The sequence below is a fragment of the Microtus ochrogaster genome, unplaced genomic scaffold (assembly GCF_000317375.1).
Source record: "Microtus ochrogaster isolate Prairie Vole_2 unplaced genomic scaffold, MicOch1.0 UNK100, whole genome shotgun sequence".
Taxonomy (NCBI): domain Eukaryota; kingdom Metazoa; phylum Chordata; class Mammalia; order Rodentia; family Cricetidae; genus Microtus; species Microtus ochrogaster.
The window spans coordinates 365,638-382,076 of NW_004949198.1; the positions used below are offsets into that span (position 1 = coordinate 365,638).

The 16,439-nt window shown below is 49.3% G+C and overlaps 1 protein-coding gene across 1 annotated transcript in view; it reads left to right on the top strand.

Annotated features, from left to right (window-relative positions):
• The window catches only part of Acss1 (acyl-CoA synthetase short chain family member 1), a 45,230-nt gene extending 31,449 nt beyond the window's left edge, over positions 1-13,781 (top strand). The window contains exons 6-14 of the mRNA XM_005371230.3: positions 1,013-1,160; positions 2,176-2,313; positions 3,357-3,449; positions 4,500-4,612; positions 4,968-5,094; positions 5,830-5,957; positions 6,071-6,134; positions 10,467-10,585; positions 12,098-13,781. Of these exons, the coding sequence (XP_005371287.1) occupies positions 1,013-1,160; positions 2,176-2,313; positions 3,357-3,449; positions 4,500-4,612; positions 4,968-5,094; positions 5,830-5,957; positions 6,071-6,134; positions 10,467-10,585; positions 12,098-12,277 (1,110 nt within the window). The 3' untranslated portion in view covers positions 12,278-13,781. The remainder of the gene's footprint in view (positions 1-1,012; positions 1,161-2,175; positions 2,314-3,356; positions 3,450-4,499; positions 4,613-4,967; positions 5,095-5,829; positions 5,958-6,070; positions 6,135-10,466; positions 10,586-12,097) is intronic.
• Positions 13,782-16,439: the final 2,658 nt, after the last annotated feature.

Genomic DNA, 16,439 nt, shown 5'->3' on the forward strand with positions numbered 1-16,439 from the left:
ATTCCCGAAAGAACATCCCCATTGTCTCAGAATGTGGGTGTACCCCTCGCGGTCCTGAGTTCCTTGCTCGTGCTCCCCCTCCTTCTGCTCCTGATTTGGACCTTGAGATTTCTGTCCGGTGCTCCAAATTGGGTCTCTGTTTCTGTCTCCTTTCATCGCCTGATGAAGGTTAATATTCAGGAGGATGCCTATATGTTTGTCTTTGGATTCACCTTCTTATTTAGCTTCTCTAGGATTGCGAATTGTAAGCTCACTGTCCTTTAATTATGGCTAGAAAAGACATACGTAGTTCTGCTCATCGCAGTATTTGGATGTTTTCTTTATCCGTGGGCTCTCTTTTATCCCCTTCCTCCCTTTCATTTCCTTGGAGTCTGTCTATGGCTGCTAGCCATTTGTCGCCAGGTCCCTCTAAGCTTTATTTTCCTCAAATGGTCAACAGGAGCCCAAGATCAGTGAGGGAAGTTGATGGTGTTCAGTGGGTGCTTGCATTTGACTTTTTAAAAATTTTTTAAAAAACAGTGGTATAAGGTTGTTCAGAAATATGCCATATTTTTTTTTCTTCTCTTGAGGTCTATGACAAGCCTGTACTCAACTGCCAACGTACGTTCCCACTTCAAGTTGCCACCCCTTAACTATCTAACGGGATGAAATGGCACCACCGGGTACATGCTTGTTTCAGGACATGGGTCACCTTTAGCTCACAGATAAACACCTGAGCAAATTTATTCTGTAGCTCAGCATTATTTGTTTTGGAGTATATTTTCTAGGCATGTGTTCCATGTACTGTTTGGTACTTGGGATGGCCATATTGCTGTCTGTGTTGGTGGTTCTGTCTTCTGCTGGGCTCTGTGGGAAAACCCTGCAGCCGTCACACACTGCACTCCTGGCATCTGTGGTGGCTGTGTCACAGTTACAGACGGCTGTGCAAATGACCATGTCTTGGTGGTGGGTAGGAAAAAGGTGACTTGGGTCAGGCAAGTCCTTGAGGGTCTGTCCTTTCCTGTGTCCGTAGCTCGTGTTTGACTACCAGCCAGGTGATGTCTTTGGCTGTGTGGCTGACATCGGTTGGATCACAGGACACAGCTATGTGGTGTATGGACCCCTCTGCAACGGAGCTACCACGGTGCTTTTTGAGAGCACCCCAGTTTACCCTGATGCTGGTGAGGACCAAGAACTCTGGTGAGACCTGCACTGGGTAGTGTGGGAGGGATCTGAAGGCTGGAGGAAAGAGTCACAGAAGCCTGGATCTGGCAAGGGAACTAACTGTTCTTGGGTTCCATTGACCAGATGCCAAGTGGACATTAGAGATTCCAGGCCTTGAGCCCCGCTAGGGGAACTGGAGCCTAGGGCTGTGTGCAGAAAGATCAGAAGGAGTTGGTCAGGGAACAGTTTTATCTCAAAACCACCCATTTCACTCTAACATTCTCCAGCTCATATCTGGACCACCCCACTTGGCTACATCTAGCCTTTCCTTGAAGCCTGGGCCAGCTCCCGTCTTTCCCACCCTCCTCAGTCTCACTGCCCAAGCCTCGGGACCATACATGGCTTGCAGCCACCCTTGTTAGGTTTCATTCACTTTGAGGATATGGCCTCATGCTGCTCTCTTTGGTATTTCTCTCACACAGCACACTGTCCCCAAATGTTTGCTTTAATGTAGTCAAATTGCAGCAGCTCTGCAGCTCACTCTCGCTCCAGTGTTGGGGCATGAACTTCCTCTTTGCCTCTTGATCCTGCCAGCAGCACTCAAGGGAGCATAACGGGGTGATAGCAGGGATTGAGGGTCATTGCCTAAATGCAGCTTCAGGGAATGGTGTGAGCTACAGAGTTATGAGTATTAGGTGTGTGTTTTCTGGAGACATGGCTGCACACATTCGAGTGGCTATGTTTTTACCCAGGGAAGATGAGTCATTTCTTTAGGGTCCATTTAAATACCACCAATCAAAGTTCCATGTCAGTGTTTGAAACTTGCAGCAAATATGTCTCAAGCTGATCTCTGGCTGGCTCACGTGGAACAAACACCTTATATGAGGCTGTCATCCACAGTCGGGTCTAGAAGCTTCCTTTTCTGTGATCACACACAGAGACCCAGCCCTTAGTTACTCTGAGCTTAGCATGAATGTGTGTAAAATAGGCTGTGCTTAGTGGGATCTTTGACTGACTGTAACCCTTTTGTAGGTCGCTACTGGGAGACAGTGCAGAGGTTAAAGATCAACCAGTTCTACGGTGCCCCAACAGCTGTCCGGCTGCTACTGAAGTATGGGGATGCCTGGGTAAAAAAGTATGACCGCTCTTCCCTGCGCACACTGGGGTCAGGTGAGCATAGCGCTGTGTGGCTCAGCATGGGCCTGGGGCTCAGAGGGCCAGGCTGTGCTGGCTGGGGAGGAGGAACACCCCGTTGTCTCAGCAGTGGTGGCTCTAACCTTGATGGGCAAGGCTTGTGTGCTAGGCCTGGGAGCTTTCCAGATGGACACTGAGAAATCAGGCTACAGGATGCAAGGGCAGAGTACCTCTTTTCAGAGGCTTGACAGATATCTACTCAAATGTACAGATGCCAAGGGGCCAGGGTGATAAAGACTTCCTTTCATACATAACACAGCCAAGCACTACCTAGATCAACTAGAGAAGAATATAGACTAGAAGGTAGGAGAGGGTGTGACGGCTCCCTCGGTAGGAGTTCTCGCAGTATGCATGTCCTGAGCTTCATGTGGATGGGGCCGCACAGGGTGTTGTCACGGGTAGCAATGGCTTGCTAATGTCATGGCTGTAAGATATTCCACTGTATAGATATATCACACCTTATCCATTCTGCCCTTAAAGACAGTCTCTCTGGCTCTGATGAGCAAGACTGGCACAGATGGATCCTTGGTACATGTGCTTTTTTTTTCTTTTTTCTTTTTTTTTTTTGGTGTCTACTCTCAGTTCTGTGGAATAAATGTCAGGAGACAAAATTTCAGGCAGTGGGGTAAAAACATCTTTAGCTTTAATAGGTTCTGCCCCTGACAATTGTTGAGAGTGGTTTATGGGATGTCTACTCCCTTAAAGAATACAGCGAAAGTGCCAGTTGCTCCTCAGAAGCCCTGTGCCAGATTTCAGTCCTGCACTGTGGGTGATATTCTGTTTACCCCACTCTTAAATTTTGGGTTTTTTTTTTCTTTTTGCCTCATGGGCTGTCATGGTGACTACCTCATCATAGTGTACATTACTCTGATGACTATGGTCACAGGAACACAGGCTTTTTTCCAGGTCTTTTGATGTAACCTTTAGCAAGGTCACAGAGCTTTTCCTCTCTAATAATTTATCCCTTTTGGCTTCTAGTTTTTAATTTTAAAGTAATTTTTGTTTTTGTGTGGTTTCAGTGGGAGAGCCAATCAACCATGAGGCCTGGGAGTGGCTCCACAAGGTTGTGGGTGATGAGAGATGTACGCTGGTGGACACTTGGTGGCAGACTGGTGAGTGTCCCTGAGGGGTGGTTGGAACAGGCCTGGGGACCAGCCAGGGGCTGGAGGAGGGGCTCTTCATGTTCTCAGGGGACTGTCTTGGCACTCACCAGGCCCGTGCCCCTTCAGCACGCAGCTGGAGAGGAGAAGGCTTGGAGGTACAACCAGGCTCTAGGGGACATGTGATGCTTTCCTGGGCCTTGGTTTCAAGTGCTTCTTACAGCCTCTGTGTGAGCCCCAGAGTGAGGACACTGTGTGGTGACACACTAGGCCAAGTGGCCTAAGGCCAGTGGACTGACAAGTTCTTGGAGTTCGCTCTCCTTTGCAGGCAGGGCCCTTTCCTGGCTTTCTTTCGTCCTTTTTAATTTTGGTGCAGAGCTGGGAGTCAAGCCCAGGATCTCATAGACGCTCGATAGTTTCCTGCCACTGAGCGCAGCCATTTCTGAGGGGGACAAGTACTTTTGTTCTAGGGATTCAGAGTCTGAATTTAAATGTTAGCAGGAAAAGGAAGTTTTCCTGTGGTTGTTTTGTTTTGATTTGTCATTTTTTGAGTATTTGGCTGCTTGGGATGTTCAGGGGAAGAGGCCACCACTACACAGTAACACAGTCATCGTTGTCTTGTGTTGCAAGTAGCCATCAGGAGACAGGTTCAAAGAGTAGCTCTTGCCTGTGCTGGAAGACTTGGGACAGAGATCTTTTCACAGTGGACCTCATGAGATGCCACCATACATGCAGATAGATGCAGGTCCCAGAGAAATGCCCCACGGGCTTCACTATTCATTGTTGTGTGTCAAATAGTCCTGGCTTCAAGCAGTTTATTTCTTCCGCCTTCCTAGGCAAGCTCGTGGCTTTCCCCCCTTCCCTATCTTAAACACAGGCCTGACCCAGTGAGGGTCTGTTAAACAGAGGGTATCCCCTCGCCCGTCTGCAGAATGCACAGCCAAGGGTCTCTGCTTGTGCCCACACTGGAGGAGACTGCAGTCCAAGCCTAGATAGACATATTCTGGAACCTACCCGTCCCTGGTTCTCGTGTCAACTGGTGTTTCTTCATCCTTTCTGCAGAAACCGGCGGCATCTGCATCGCACCACGGCCCTCGGAAGATGGGGCGGAGATCCTCCCGGGTATGGCCATGAGGCCCTTTTTTGGCATCGTCCCAGCACTCATGGATGAGAAGGTGTGTGAGATCCTGCAGAGGTTGTCTCCTGCACATCTGCCTTGCTACTCATCTGACAAGCCTTCCACATGCCCTACCTTTTGTCCTTTGCTAAGTAAGATGCAGGGTCTGGTTCCTAGCGTAAAGGCCAGGTCCTCGCATGCTCTCTGGAGCCCCTTCTCAAGCAGCACTGCTGATGTCTGCTGCAAGTCAGGGCCCTCATCCGACTTTGCCAGAAGGAAAGCTCTGGCCAGTTCCAGTCAGTGCTTCCTAGTTTCTGCCTCAGGCCACGCAGTCAGGACTGTGCTGATGGTCAGTTCTTTGCTTTTCTCCCAGAGCTAGCCAGGTCTCTAACGAATGTCTCCCTTCACCTTAGGGCAATGTTGTGGAGGGTGGTGATGTCTCCGGGGCCCTGTGCATTTCTCAAGCTTGGCCAGGCATGGCAAGGACCATCTATGGTGACCACCAGAGATTCATAGATGCCTACTTCAGAGCATATCCAGGTGAGAAGCTAGGGCGGACCCCCATACCTTCTCCATGGATTCCTGGAATCACGTTTCCATAAATAGGGGAACCCGTTAAATTCATGGCAACTGAGTGTAATGTGATGATTCTATGGAAGCGAGCCTGGCTCTGAGCCCCCCTCCACTTCCCAGACCTTCCTTAGCTTGACTGGGGGACAGGGTGACCATGCCGAGCCTCTATAGGGACCTCGGTGGACATGAGTACATTTGTTCACTCATGGCTCTGGTCTGGGATGGACATGTTGGTGTACACTGGGAGAGTCGAGGGAAGAAACACGCTTGGAAATGGTCACGCAGGCTGGGCGCTCTCACGGTAGATATCCCTGTTCTCAGTTTTCTCTTGGGTCCTGGGTTGGAGGTTGGTGTGACCGCTATCATCTCTGCCTAGCTGGAGCTAGCAGCTTCCAGTCTCCAGGTTCCAGCGGACACTCATCTTGAGGGGCATCCCAGCTGTGCTGCTGTCTGTTTCCTGCTCTCTGGACATTGCCACCTTGGTATCATTTGTGGGACACAGTCTCGGTGCCACTTGTTCTCTCATTAGAGCACAGCCTGGCATCCCCTAGAGAGGTGTTTTTACATCAGTTGCTGGAGGGAGCTCACAGACCAAGAATAACTCAGTCACTTTCAGAGTTAGCTTCCAGAGTGGGGCTGGGACCTGGACTGTGCCGGGGCAGGGTCAGAGTCCCTGGCACTGAATGCCCCACTATGGTATAGGCTATTACTTCACTGGAGATGGAGCTCACCGGACTGAGGGTGGCTATTACCAGATCACAGGGCGCATGGATGATGTCATCAACATCAGTGGTCACCGCCTGGGGACTGCCGAGATTGAGGATGCAATGGTAAACTCAACTTGCCTTTTACTTTGCCTGGTACTCTAAGGATACACTCAGAGTCAGGGCGAGATTATACACCCCAAGTCACCCCAGGGCCTTTTGCCCTCTGTTTTGCACAGGCTGACCACCCTGCTGTTCCAGAAACGGCTGTCATTGGGTACCCACATGACATCAAGGGAGAAGGTAAGTGTCCCCTTCTCCCTCCTGTGGAGGTTCATTCTCAGCAGGATGCCCCAGTAGAAGGAACAACAGGTCTCTGAGGATGCAGTGACAGGCCCTAGGGGCCACACTCTTGCCTTCCTGGTGAGAAAACTGAGCAAGGTAAGGATTAAGGGTCTGAGCTATGAAATGCCCAGATTTGCTGACCTTTAAGGATACTAGACCCCAAGAAGGCATGACCTATTCTGCCCCCGACTAAGCCTGGAAAGTTACCTCTGTTCCTGATATCTCGGGGCACTTTCTAAGCCACATGCACGTTTTCCTGCCTACCTCCCTGCTTGGTTTTGGCACTAATGTCAGCTCTGCTGCAGCCGTACCTGTGCACTGGGCTACAGCAGGCTGTGTGCTGCCCTGCTGCCCTGAGACACTGGGGAAACTTGTCCTGTGACTCTAGGGCATTTTGACATAACGAGGGAGGGCAGAGTAGGTATGAAAATGGTCTTAAACTAATGATACCCCTCCCCTTTTCAATTCCCCTCTCTCTGGAGCCAGCCAGTTCCTAAGTGGCTGTGTCTGGAAAGGACACTTGAGTGTTGCAACGGCAGGCCCTCAGCACTCACGCTGGTGTGACCTGGCCACATCCTAAGCCTGTGTAAGGTCATTTCCCCACAAAATGACCTTGTCTGCCCTGCCCAGTGGCCTGGGATTGAATGTTCCCTCTCCTCTTGGGGACATTGCATGTTACAGCTTGCTCCAACTGTCACCTACTTCTTGTCTACACGTGTGTGCTGCTGTCCCAGTATTCAAACATTTGAGCTCTTTTCATGTCCTGGCCGGAACCCAAGCCCTCAGACGTGCCAAGTTCGCAGTCTTCTACCGTGCCATATCCCCTCAGATATTGCCTTTTCTTTTCTTTTTATATTTTTATTTTACATCTATGGATGTTTTACCTGCATGTGTGTCTGTGCACCATGTGTGTGCAGTGCCCACAGAGGATAGGGATGCACTGGGGTGGGACATTGGAGTTCCTGGACCTGGACTTACAAATGGTTATTAGCTGCCATAGGGAATAGGATCTAGGTCCTCTGGAAGAGTGGCTGGTGTTCTTAACTGCTGAGATAAGACGTATCTCTAGCCCCATCAAATCCTTTCTTTGAATTGGCATCTCGCAAAATTTAAAAGCCAATTAAGTGCTTTAAGAACAGTGTCCTTCATTCCCAGAGAACCAATCTGCTGATGTGACCGTGGCTCTATTAGGGGGACTCAGGCATGTGGGAGAGCTGTTGGGACAGTCTCCAGCAGAGGCAGTGTCTAGATATCAGCAGGGTGGGAGGTGGTTAGCAGTGAGAACGGTTCCTCATGGGTGGCTGGGAAGGTACCTTACTTGGATAGGGACCTGGGCCACTTTTGGGGCCCCAGCATTTTACATCTCTGTGGTATAGGGATCTGCAGTGCACTGGCGTGCTCCCAGCAGTAGGAAACTGTGAAGGTTCAGTTTGCATTTCCAGACAGTGTCAATGATTAAGTCTTGAACTTGAGAGGGCACGGAACTGCTGAAAGCAGCCCGTGACCCAGACACCTTCTGCCTTGCCTTTGGGGGCTTATCAGTAGTACCCGGATGAACCCTAGAAAATATGAACAAGGTCAAAGAAACTGCACTGCAGAGGGAGAGCTTTAGATTGGGCAGGCTATGCTGGGCTATGCTCTACCTCAGCTGCTCCACCTACATTTGGGCTCTTCAGGGGCACTTCCAGTGTGGTGCCTGATGCTTGACACTCTCCCTGGTTCCTCTGGCCTCTTCCTGCTCTGGCAGCCGCTCTCAGCATAGATAGTATTGGTCCTTCAGTGCTTACAGGGCTGTGAAGAAAATTTACATACATACGTATGTGTGATGCTAGGTAGGTGTTTCATTGGCTTCTAACAGATTTGGAATTCACAGTTTGAAGTTAATGTCAAACTGCTTGAATATACTTGCATGCTTGTACCGACTCCCTCTGAATGATGAAGCCCTTCGGTCTAGTTTGCCTAGGGCCTGAACATTGTGGGCTTTGGCCAGTCTCTTGCCTTGCTGGCTTATGACTGCTTGGACCTTGCACAGTTCTGTCTGGGTCTTAATTTGCTCCTCCACCACCCTTTATCCCTCCTCTGGAATCAATAATCCAGGTCTCTCTCCAATGTCACGTCAACTGCCAAGATGAAACAATGCAATTCTTTCCTCTGAAGACATCATAACCTGAAAGGGTGGGGATAGTGAAGCTATCAGCCATTCTCAGAGACCAAAGACTAACTGATGGGCAGAGTCAGGAAAAGGGTCACAGAGTTTAAATTAACCAAGCAGGGCTTTGAGGGATGAATAAGAGCTTTTCAGGTGGAGACGGGGAGCCTCTCTAGTAGCAGCTTAGTTCTCTACACGGAGATCAAACATAGTGTGTGCAGGAAGCAAACTTTAGTCAACATACTTAACACACAGCTAACCTACTCCAGGCGTGATTTCCGGTGCTGAAGACACACCAGTGAATGTGAAGAAGGTGAGGCCTCTGCCATCATGGGCTCACCGGATGGGACGGGCAGGGAACAGAAAGGAGAGACAAGCACTGAACCGTAAGCACGGTCACTGAGGACGTTCCACACAGTGCAGCAGGTTCAAGAAGCCCAGGGGAAGGAAATGTTCAGGAGATGGGACCCGGTGCAGAGCTGACAAATGAGTGGCTGGAAGAGCTGCACAGTATGCAAACACTTAGTGAGGGGAGGGGCATTGCAGGGCAGCAGGAGGACAGGTGAGGGGAAACAGTAAAGTTAGATCTTTGTGTGGCAGTAGGACCCAGGGTGCATCCTTTCTAGATCTCTCCAGGACCCTGAAAAGTGTTGTCTAGTGTGTGTGCTGACACATGCGTTCGCCTTCCAGCCTTTCTTCCATGATGGGGTCTTTCAAGCTTGACGTTTGATACTGTCTAACACAGTAGCCCCAGCATGCTCAACAAGAGGTGCAACAGGGGAGTGTGTGTGTGTGTGTGCACGCACGTGTGCGTGCCATGCTCGTGCATGTTTGTACAGTGCACATGCATGTGAGGCCAGAGGTCAGAGTCAAATGTCTTGCTCAGTTGTCCTCCACTGAAGTTTTTGGGACATGGTCTTTCGCTGAACCTGGAGCTCACTGATTGGCTAGGCTGGCTGGCCAGCAAGCTCCAGGGAGCCACCATCTCTGTTTCCCCAGGGCTGGAACCATAGGCATGTCCCACCTTGCCTGTTCAGCCTTTTTATCCAGGTGCTGCAGATTTGAACTTGGGGTATTATCCTTGTGTGGCACCTATTTTACTGAGTGAGCCCTTTTCCCCACAACCTCTCCAGGATAAGTTGTCACCAGTGTTTTTGATCTTGACCATTTTTAAAGATGTAAGATGGAGCCTCACAGCTGTTTTGATTTGCATTTCTCTGATGACTAAGGATGCTGAACATTTCCTTAAGTGTCTTTCAGGCATTTTAGATTCCTCTGTTGAGAGTTCTCTGTTTAGGTTTGTACTCCATTTTTTTTTATTGGATTATTTTTTCTTTTCATTACCAATTTCTTGAGTTCTTTGTATATTTTGGAGATCAGACCTCTGTCTGATGTGGGGTTGGTAAAGATCTTTTCCCATTCTGTAGGCTATCATTTTGTCTTGTTGACCATGTCCTTTGCTTTACAGAAGCTTTTCAGTTTCAGGAGGTCCCATTTATTAGTTGTTTCTCTCAGTGTCTCTTCTGCTGAGGTCATATTTTGGAAGTGGTCTCCTGTGCCAATGCGTTCAAGTATACTTCCCATTTTCTCTTTTATAAGGTTCAGTGAGGCTGGCTTTATGTTGAGGTCTTTGAACCATTTGGACTTGAGTTTTGTGCATGGTGATAGATAGGGATCTATTTTCATTCTTCTACATGTTGATATCCAGTTTTGCCAGCACCACTTGTTAAATATGCTTTCTTTTTTCCATTTGATATTTTTTGCTTCTTTGTCAAAAATCGGGTGTTTGAAGATGTGTGGATTAATATCCGGGTCCTCCATTCGGAACACCATGCCTTCTTTCACAGTGGAGGGAAAGAACGTTAGGTCACATGTTTGAGGTCACACACAGCCATCAGCTCTGTTGCTGTGTCACACTCTCAAGCATGCATGACTACCCATGCAGGACGCAGGCGGAGCTACTCTTGGGGCTGCTTTCACTTGCTGTGCTGTGGCATGCTTCTTCAGGGTTGCAGGAAGGGAAGCCGTTGCTACTCTGTAATGGTCTCAGGACTTGGCAACCCTCTAGGTAACAGCAGCTGTGAGCACAGATTCAAACTGGACTCAGGACCTAGCACGCTGAGTCTTTGCTCTCTTTCCAGCTGCTTTTGCCTTCATCGTGCTGAAAGACGACACCAGTGACACAAACGTGGTAGTAAACGAACTCAAGTTGGCGGTGGCCACCAAGATCGCCAAGTATGCAGTGCCTGACCAGATCCTGGTGAGTCAACCCCCTCGGGGGGAGATAGCATGGCTCTCTTCAAGTCTCCTCTGCTTTCCACAAATGGCAAACAATGCTGAACTTTTATAAGCCTAGGGCTCCTTTTCCACCAATGTCAAAACTGTCCCCAGTGGTTTGGGTTTCCTGCATGTTTTTCCCGAGACTGGAAAGGGTCATAGCATTTGAAGTTTACAGCACACACCTGTTTAGGGCACAGCCCTAAGCAAGGTTAGATTCTTTTTGTATGTCAGCCTTTGAAGGCTGGCTTCAGGTACAGGGCTGAACGGTAAGGAGAATTGAATTTTGTTCTTTTTTTTCTTTTCGTGGGGCTAGGTGTGTATTTCCTTTCTATCTCTATGACAGAATGCCTGGGATAATTTACTTAAATGGTAGAAGGTTTTATTTTGGTTCACAGTGACAGCTTGTGGTTGGTTGGTTGGTTGGGCTGTGTTTTGGCCTGTGCCCACATTGCTTGTTTTGGTGTGAAACATGGGGCAAAACGAAGCTGCTTAAATCAGGGCAGCTGAGAGGGAGGGAGGAGCTGTGGTACTAACGTGTCTTTCAAAGGCTCTCTCCTGAATGAGCTAACTTTCTTTCATTAGGCCCCACCTGCTAAAAGTTCCACTGTCTCCCAATAACAGCATGAACTGGCAATCATACCTTTAACATATTCTTTGGAGGGCACTTGAGATTCAAATCCTGAGAGTATTGAGCCCAGAGACTTACGAATGCTGAGCATGTGCTCCACTGCTGAGCTATGCTCACCCGATTTCCAGATTTGAAAGATTCCAGAGACATGGGAAGCACCAGAGTCCCCCAACCCCATGTGGTTTTTCCCAGCAAGAGGTCAGTTCCTGCAGGAAGGCCCGGGCCACCCCTTAGTCTCTTCCTTCCTTCCCTGACACCTCTCCATTGTGATTTCTAGGTTTGGGATCCTCGGAGGCAGGAAGAGTCAGGCTCCCCTTCATATTGCCCACACTGCTGGCCTACCGCTGGACTTGTGACATGGACTATCTTCAAAGACAGTCATTATTAAAAATCTTATATACTCGAAGCCCTGGATTTAGTCTCCAGCTAGTACTGCCATCACCACACACACACACACACACACCCTCCCAAACACAGCTCTTGAAGTATTACCATTTGCATCAAACTGTAAGACAAAATTTACTGCTTAGTGGCTTTTACCCAAACTAAGTCCCAGGCTCGGGATGAGGAGGAACCCACTCAAGTATAGTGGTAGGCAAAGGAGGTCCAGCAGTCAGACCTGGAGTGGGGGGGCGGGTCAGTAAAGCTTTGTCACAGGTTAGATCATGTCCTTTGGGTTTATTTCCGCTTCAGCATCAGGTTGCAGGGGGATTAAGACCTTGTTTGGCTCATATATCAGGCAGCTGCTGCGGAGTTCTCATTGAGAAGTGTCAGCCTCTGCGGGAGAACTCTTATCTCTGTACAGTGAGACATCGGCACAGGGGACGCTGTCCAGATCCTAATAACACCACCTATCTTTGCCAGGTGGTAAAGCGTCTCCCCAAAACCAGATCTGGAAAGGTGATGAGGAGGCTGCTAAGGAAGATCATCACCAGCAAGGGGCAGGATCTAGGTGACACCACCACCCTGGAGGACCCCAGTGTCATCTCAGAAATCCTGAGCGCCTTCCAGAAGTATGAAGACAAGCAGGCTGCCACCAAGTGAGGTGTGCCTGTGTCTCTGCTCAGACAAGGCTGCGCCAGACCCCTGGCAGTCCTCAGGGAAAGGACCTGTGAAGGTGTCTTGTTCCATCTGAGCACATGACCTCTCTATGATCCCTCTGCTGTCCCTATGTGGGGCCAAAGCCCCTGTTTTCCTTTTGCAGCCCAGAGGGCCACTTCTATAGGGGAGGCCTTTGTTCTCCATCTGGTTTCCAGAGTGAAGTCACAATGGGCAGTGAGCCAGCACAGGGCCGCCAGAGGACTATTCACTGCTTAGCTCCAAAGCTCTTACGCCTTCTCCAGATGTGTCGAGATATAAAATGCAGATGTTTTATTTTTTTGTACTTTTCTATTTGGGGAGAATAACAGAACACTCGAGGGTAATGTGAACATTAACATTTAGTCTTTCTCTCTCTCTCTCTCTATCTCATACACACACAGAGGAATTGGGAAAATTCTCCCTTCTTGTCTCCCCAGGGAAACATGAAGATAACAGAGTGTACTTTTTATTAGAATTTGGTGTGCTTGAAGTCCAAATTGGAGATGTTTGTGCCTCTGTCTTACACACAATTGCTAGTCCTAGTTACCACGTTCGCTTCCGGTGTCTGTTTCATATTCGGTTGATTTGGTTTATGCCATAGAACAAACTCGACAGTTCTTCTGTTTCGCATGTTAGGGTTTGCACTCAGGGCCTTCTGCACACTAGGCAAGCACTCTACCTCTGAGCCACACACCAGCTCCTCTCACTCCCAAGCGACAGGGCGAATGTCCTCCCTTTCACTTGTGAAATCATTTGGGTTTGTTTCTCTAAGCTGTGATCTGGAAGGAGCTTCTTCCCCAAAGGTGCCTCTTAGTAGGAGATTGCCTTTGCTTCGACTATGTGAGGTTGTTCGTGGGAGTCAGCTAAAACTCAGGTGTCTTACTAAGGTTCTGGGCTCCTGAAGACTCTGCTCGTCCACTATCTTTTATGGTTGGGGCAGCAAGAACCACTGTGGTCCAATGACGACACTTGATGCTCCCTAGAAAGTCCTCTCTCAATGTGCCTTACGTCCCCTGGACATTGGTGGGTGATCCAGATTGTGAAGTCATGGAAAGCTTATTCTGTAGCTAGGTGTGGCTAAGCGTGGGAGGCCTGAGCATGTGACAGCTCTGTGAGCAGGGCCCCTGGGGGCGGAGGAAGACTATTCTATCTGGTCCATAGCACTTAGCTCTGTGGGTATTTCAGGGGTATTTTAGTTACTGCACACCTACTGTGAGTTTAACTTGTGTTGACTTGGGTAACGGGGTAAATACGCTGACACTTCCGGGAGGTGGAGCGGTTGTAGTATGTATAAATATTGAATAAATAGACCTGTGTTACAATCAGCAATAAAAAATGCCTTGTGATGGACTTGGTTGACTGTAGTTACTATACTCTTTGGGAAATGGCCTAGGTTTCCAGGTGGCTGATACAAGCTGTCAGAATGATCTACAGAAACACTCAAATAAAGCTTTATTTTGTTCACTCTCTTTTTATAGGGACTTCTTTTGTTGTTGTTGTTGTTTTTGTTTTGTTTTTTTAGCTGATGCTGTTCTATTTTGTTTCTTCCTGATGTTGGAGATGGACCCTAGTGAATGTTAGGCCAGCACTCACCTCAGACTTCCGTGTCTCTTTTCCTCCCTGAATACAATCCTAAGGGAAAAACTATAAGGGGTCTGTTCACTCAAAAGATAGCACACAAGAAAGTGTGGGTTGGTTAAGTGTGTGTTTGTTTACGTGTTGTGCAGGTGCACTTGTGTGTGTGGATGTGCAAACGTGCACGTGTGGACGCACGTGGAGGCCGGAAAACAACCTTGTGATACCATCTACCTTTTGTTTTTTTTTGGTTTTTCGAGACAGGGTTTCTCTGTGGTTTTGGAGCCTGTCCTGGAACTAGCTCTTGTAGACCAGGCTGGTCTCGAACTCACAGAGATCCACCTGCCTCTGCCTCCCGAGTGCTGGGATTAAAGACGTGCACCACCACCGCCCGGCTACCTTTTGTTTTTAAGACAGCGTCTTTCATTGGGGCCAGGACTCACCAAGTGACTAGTCTGGCTAGGCAGTGAACCCTAGAGAATCTGTTTCCACCCCCTCACTGCTGGTGTTACAAGTGAAAACTATCTATTCTATTCATGCCTGCCTATTTACTATGGGTTCTGGGGCTTGAACTCATGTCCCCATGCTTGCAAGGCAAACAATTTAGGAAGTCAAGCTATCATCACGCTGCTTCTGGAAAAGCCACCATTTCTGCGGGGAAACCACCCTCTGACTTTGTTAAGTGGCCAAATCTGTCTGTAGGAGTGAGGTTATAATGCTCATTCCCGAGTATCATGGGACCCAGCCTTAGGGACAAGCTCAAGTATGGCCATGTGACACTTGTCAGGGCCACCAAGAAACGCATAAAGACAGCATGGAAGCTGCCTGTTATCTACCACTTGCTTGACAAGAAATGATGTGGCCTGTCTGAAGGAGAATAAAGACCCAGGGATTAGTGACGACCTTAGAAAGCTACCTGCCTATTTCTCTGAGAACTACCTCTCTTGGGTTTTTGTCTCCTTGAAATTCCTAACAAAGATCCAAGTTCTTGGTACTGCGGTGCAGAGAGACGAGCAGGCAGCTAGAAGATGTGGGTACGCTGAGATTGGTCAGTCTCAACAGAGTCTCTCAGAAGTGTAAAAGAGCACGTGTTTGATGTTCATACCCATAAAGGCAAATTAAAGTCAGACTCGGGTTGGGTAGTGGTGGTGCATGCCTTTAATCCCAACATTCCGGAGGTAGGTGGATCTCTGTGAGTTCGAGGCCATCCTGGTATATAGCGCAAGTTCTAGGACAGGCTCCAAAGCTACACATGAAAACCCTGTCTCAAAAAAAAAAAAAAAAAAGTCAGACCCAGGAAGCAGCTGTGCCTTCTGAGATGTTTCATTTAAAGTCACTAAAACAAAAGCTACTACGCTCAGGAAATACAGCTTTTTAAGCATGACTAACAGTCCTAGTTAATCTTTAATAATGTATGGCTTTATTTAATAAAGGAGGCTGAAGAGATGGCTTAGTAGGCAAGGTGCTTGCTATCAACCCTGGGCCCATATGGTGGAAGGAGAGAACAGACCTCTGCGGGTTGTCCTCTGCCCTCCACATGCGCACTGTGGTGCACACACAGGGACACACATATGCAAATGGACAGAAATGTCAAAAATGCATGGCGACGAAATGGCTATCACTTATGCCTTGACTGTCAGAGGTACACGAAAGGAAATTACAGGAAATGCCGGGGAGCCTCCATCCCTGGCATAGTCACAGCAGCTGAAGTCATGGTGAAAAAGAGGTTTGTGGTTCCTGCAGTTCCTCCCTTGAAGATTCTATTGGCCATAACACATCGAGAGTGGGCTACCTTGTAGTCTGTAGTCCTGGTTCTGGGCCTGCATGGCAGCTGGGTTGATCAGCCTGCCAGCTTTCCCTCGTCCTCAGCACCCAGGGGAGCTCTCCAGCACCCAGTGTAGCAGACAGCAAGGAGCAGGGCCAGCTCTCCAGCACTCACACCACCAGGGCCAGCTCTACTGTTTTGCCCAGGCAGGGTCCCTGACCCGTGTCATCTCATGGCATACCAGGGAGGGGGCAGGGGAGCTCTCCTGCTCTCACACCCACAGGCCTGGCTCACCTGCACCCCTGCCAACAGGGTCATTTTTAATGTGCTACCCAAGCGAGGTGCCATGCCTTCTCCACCATGTGCTGAAACTGGGGGGAGGTGAGGGAGCAGGGCCGGTTCTCCCGCCCTGGTGGCCAGCTCTCTCACCTTGCCACAGGGGATGAGGGCCCAGGGGAGGGGTCATTGTTTCCTTACCCATGGCACCACGTGGCAGATGAGGGGTGGGCAGGGTCAGTTCTCCTGCTCTCATGGCCACCCCCGCACCTGTCGCCACATCGACAACAGATTCAGCTCTATCGTGCTGCCCAGGCGAGGGGCAGGGCCTGCTCTCCTTAGTGCTGATGCCAGGAACGGACACTCTCATAACCTCAGGGCCAGCTCTCCCACCCACCGCAGGCAGCGAGGGGAGGGGCGGGGGAGGCCACCTCTCCCTCTTCTCCTCCCCCCTTATGGTAGATGAAGGGTGGGGCCGGATCGCCCACTCGCGAGATCACCTGTGCCAGC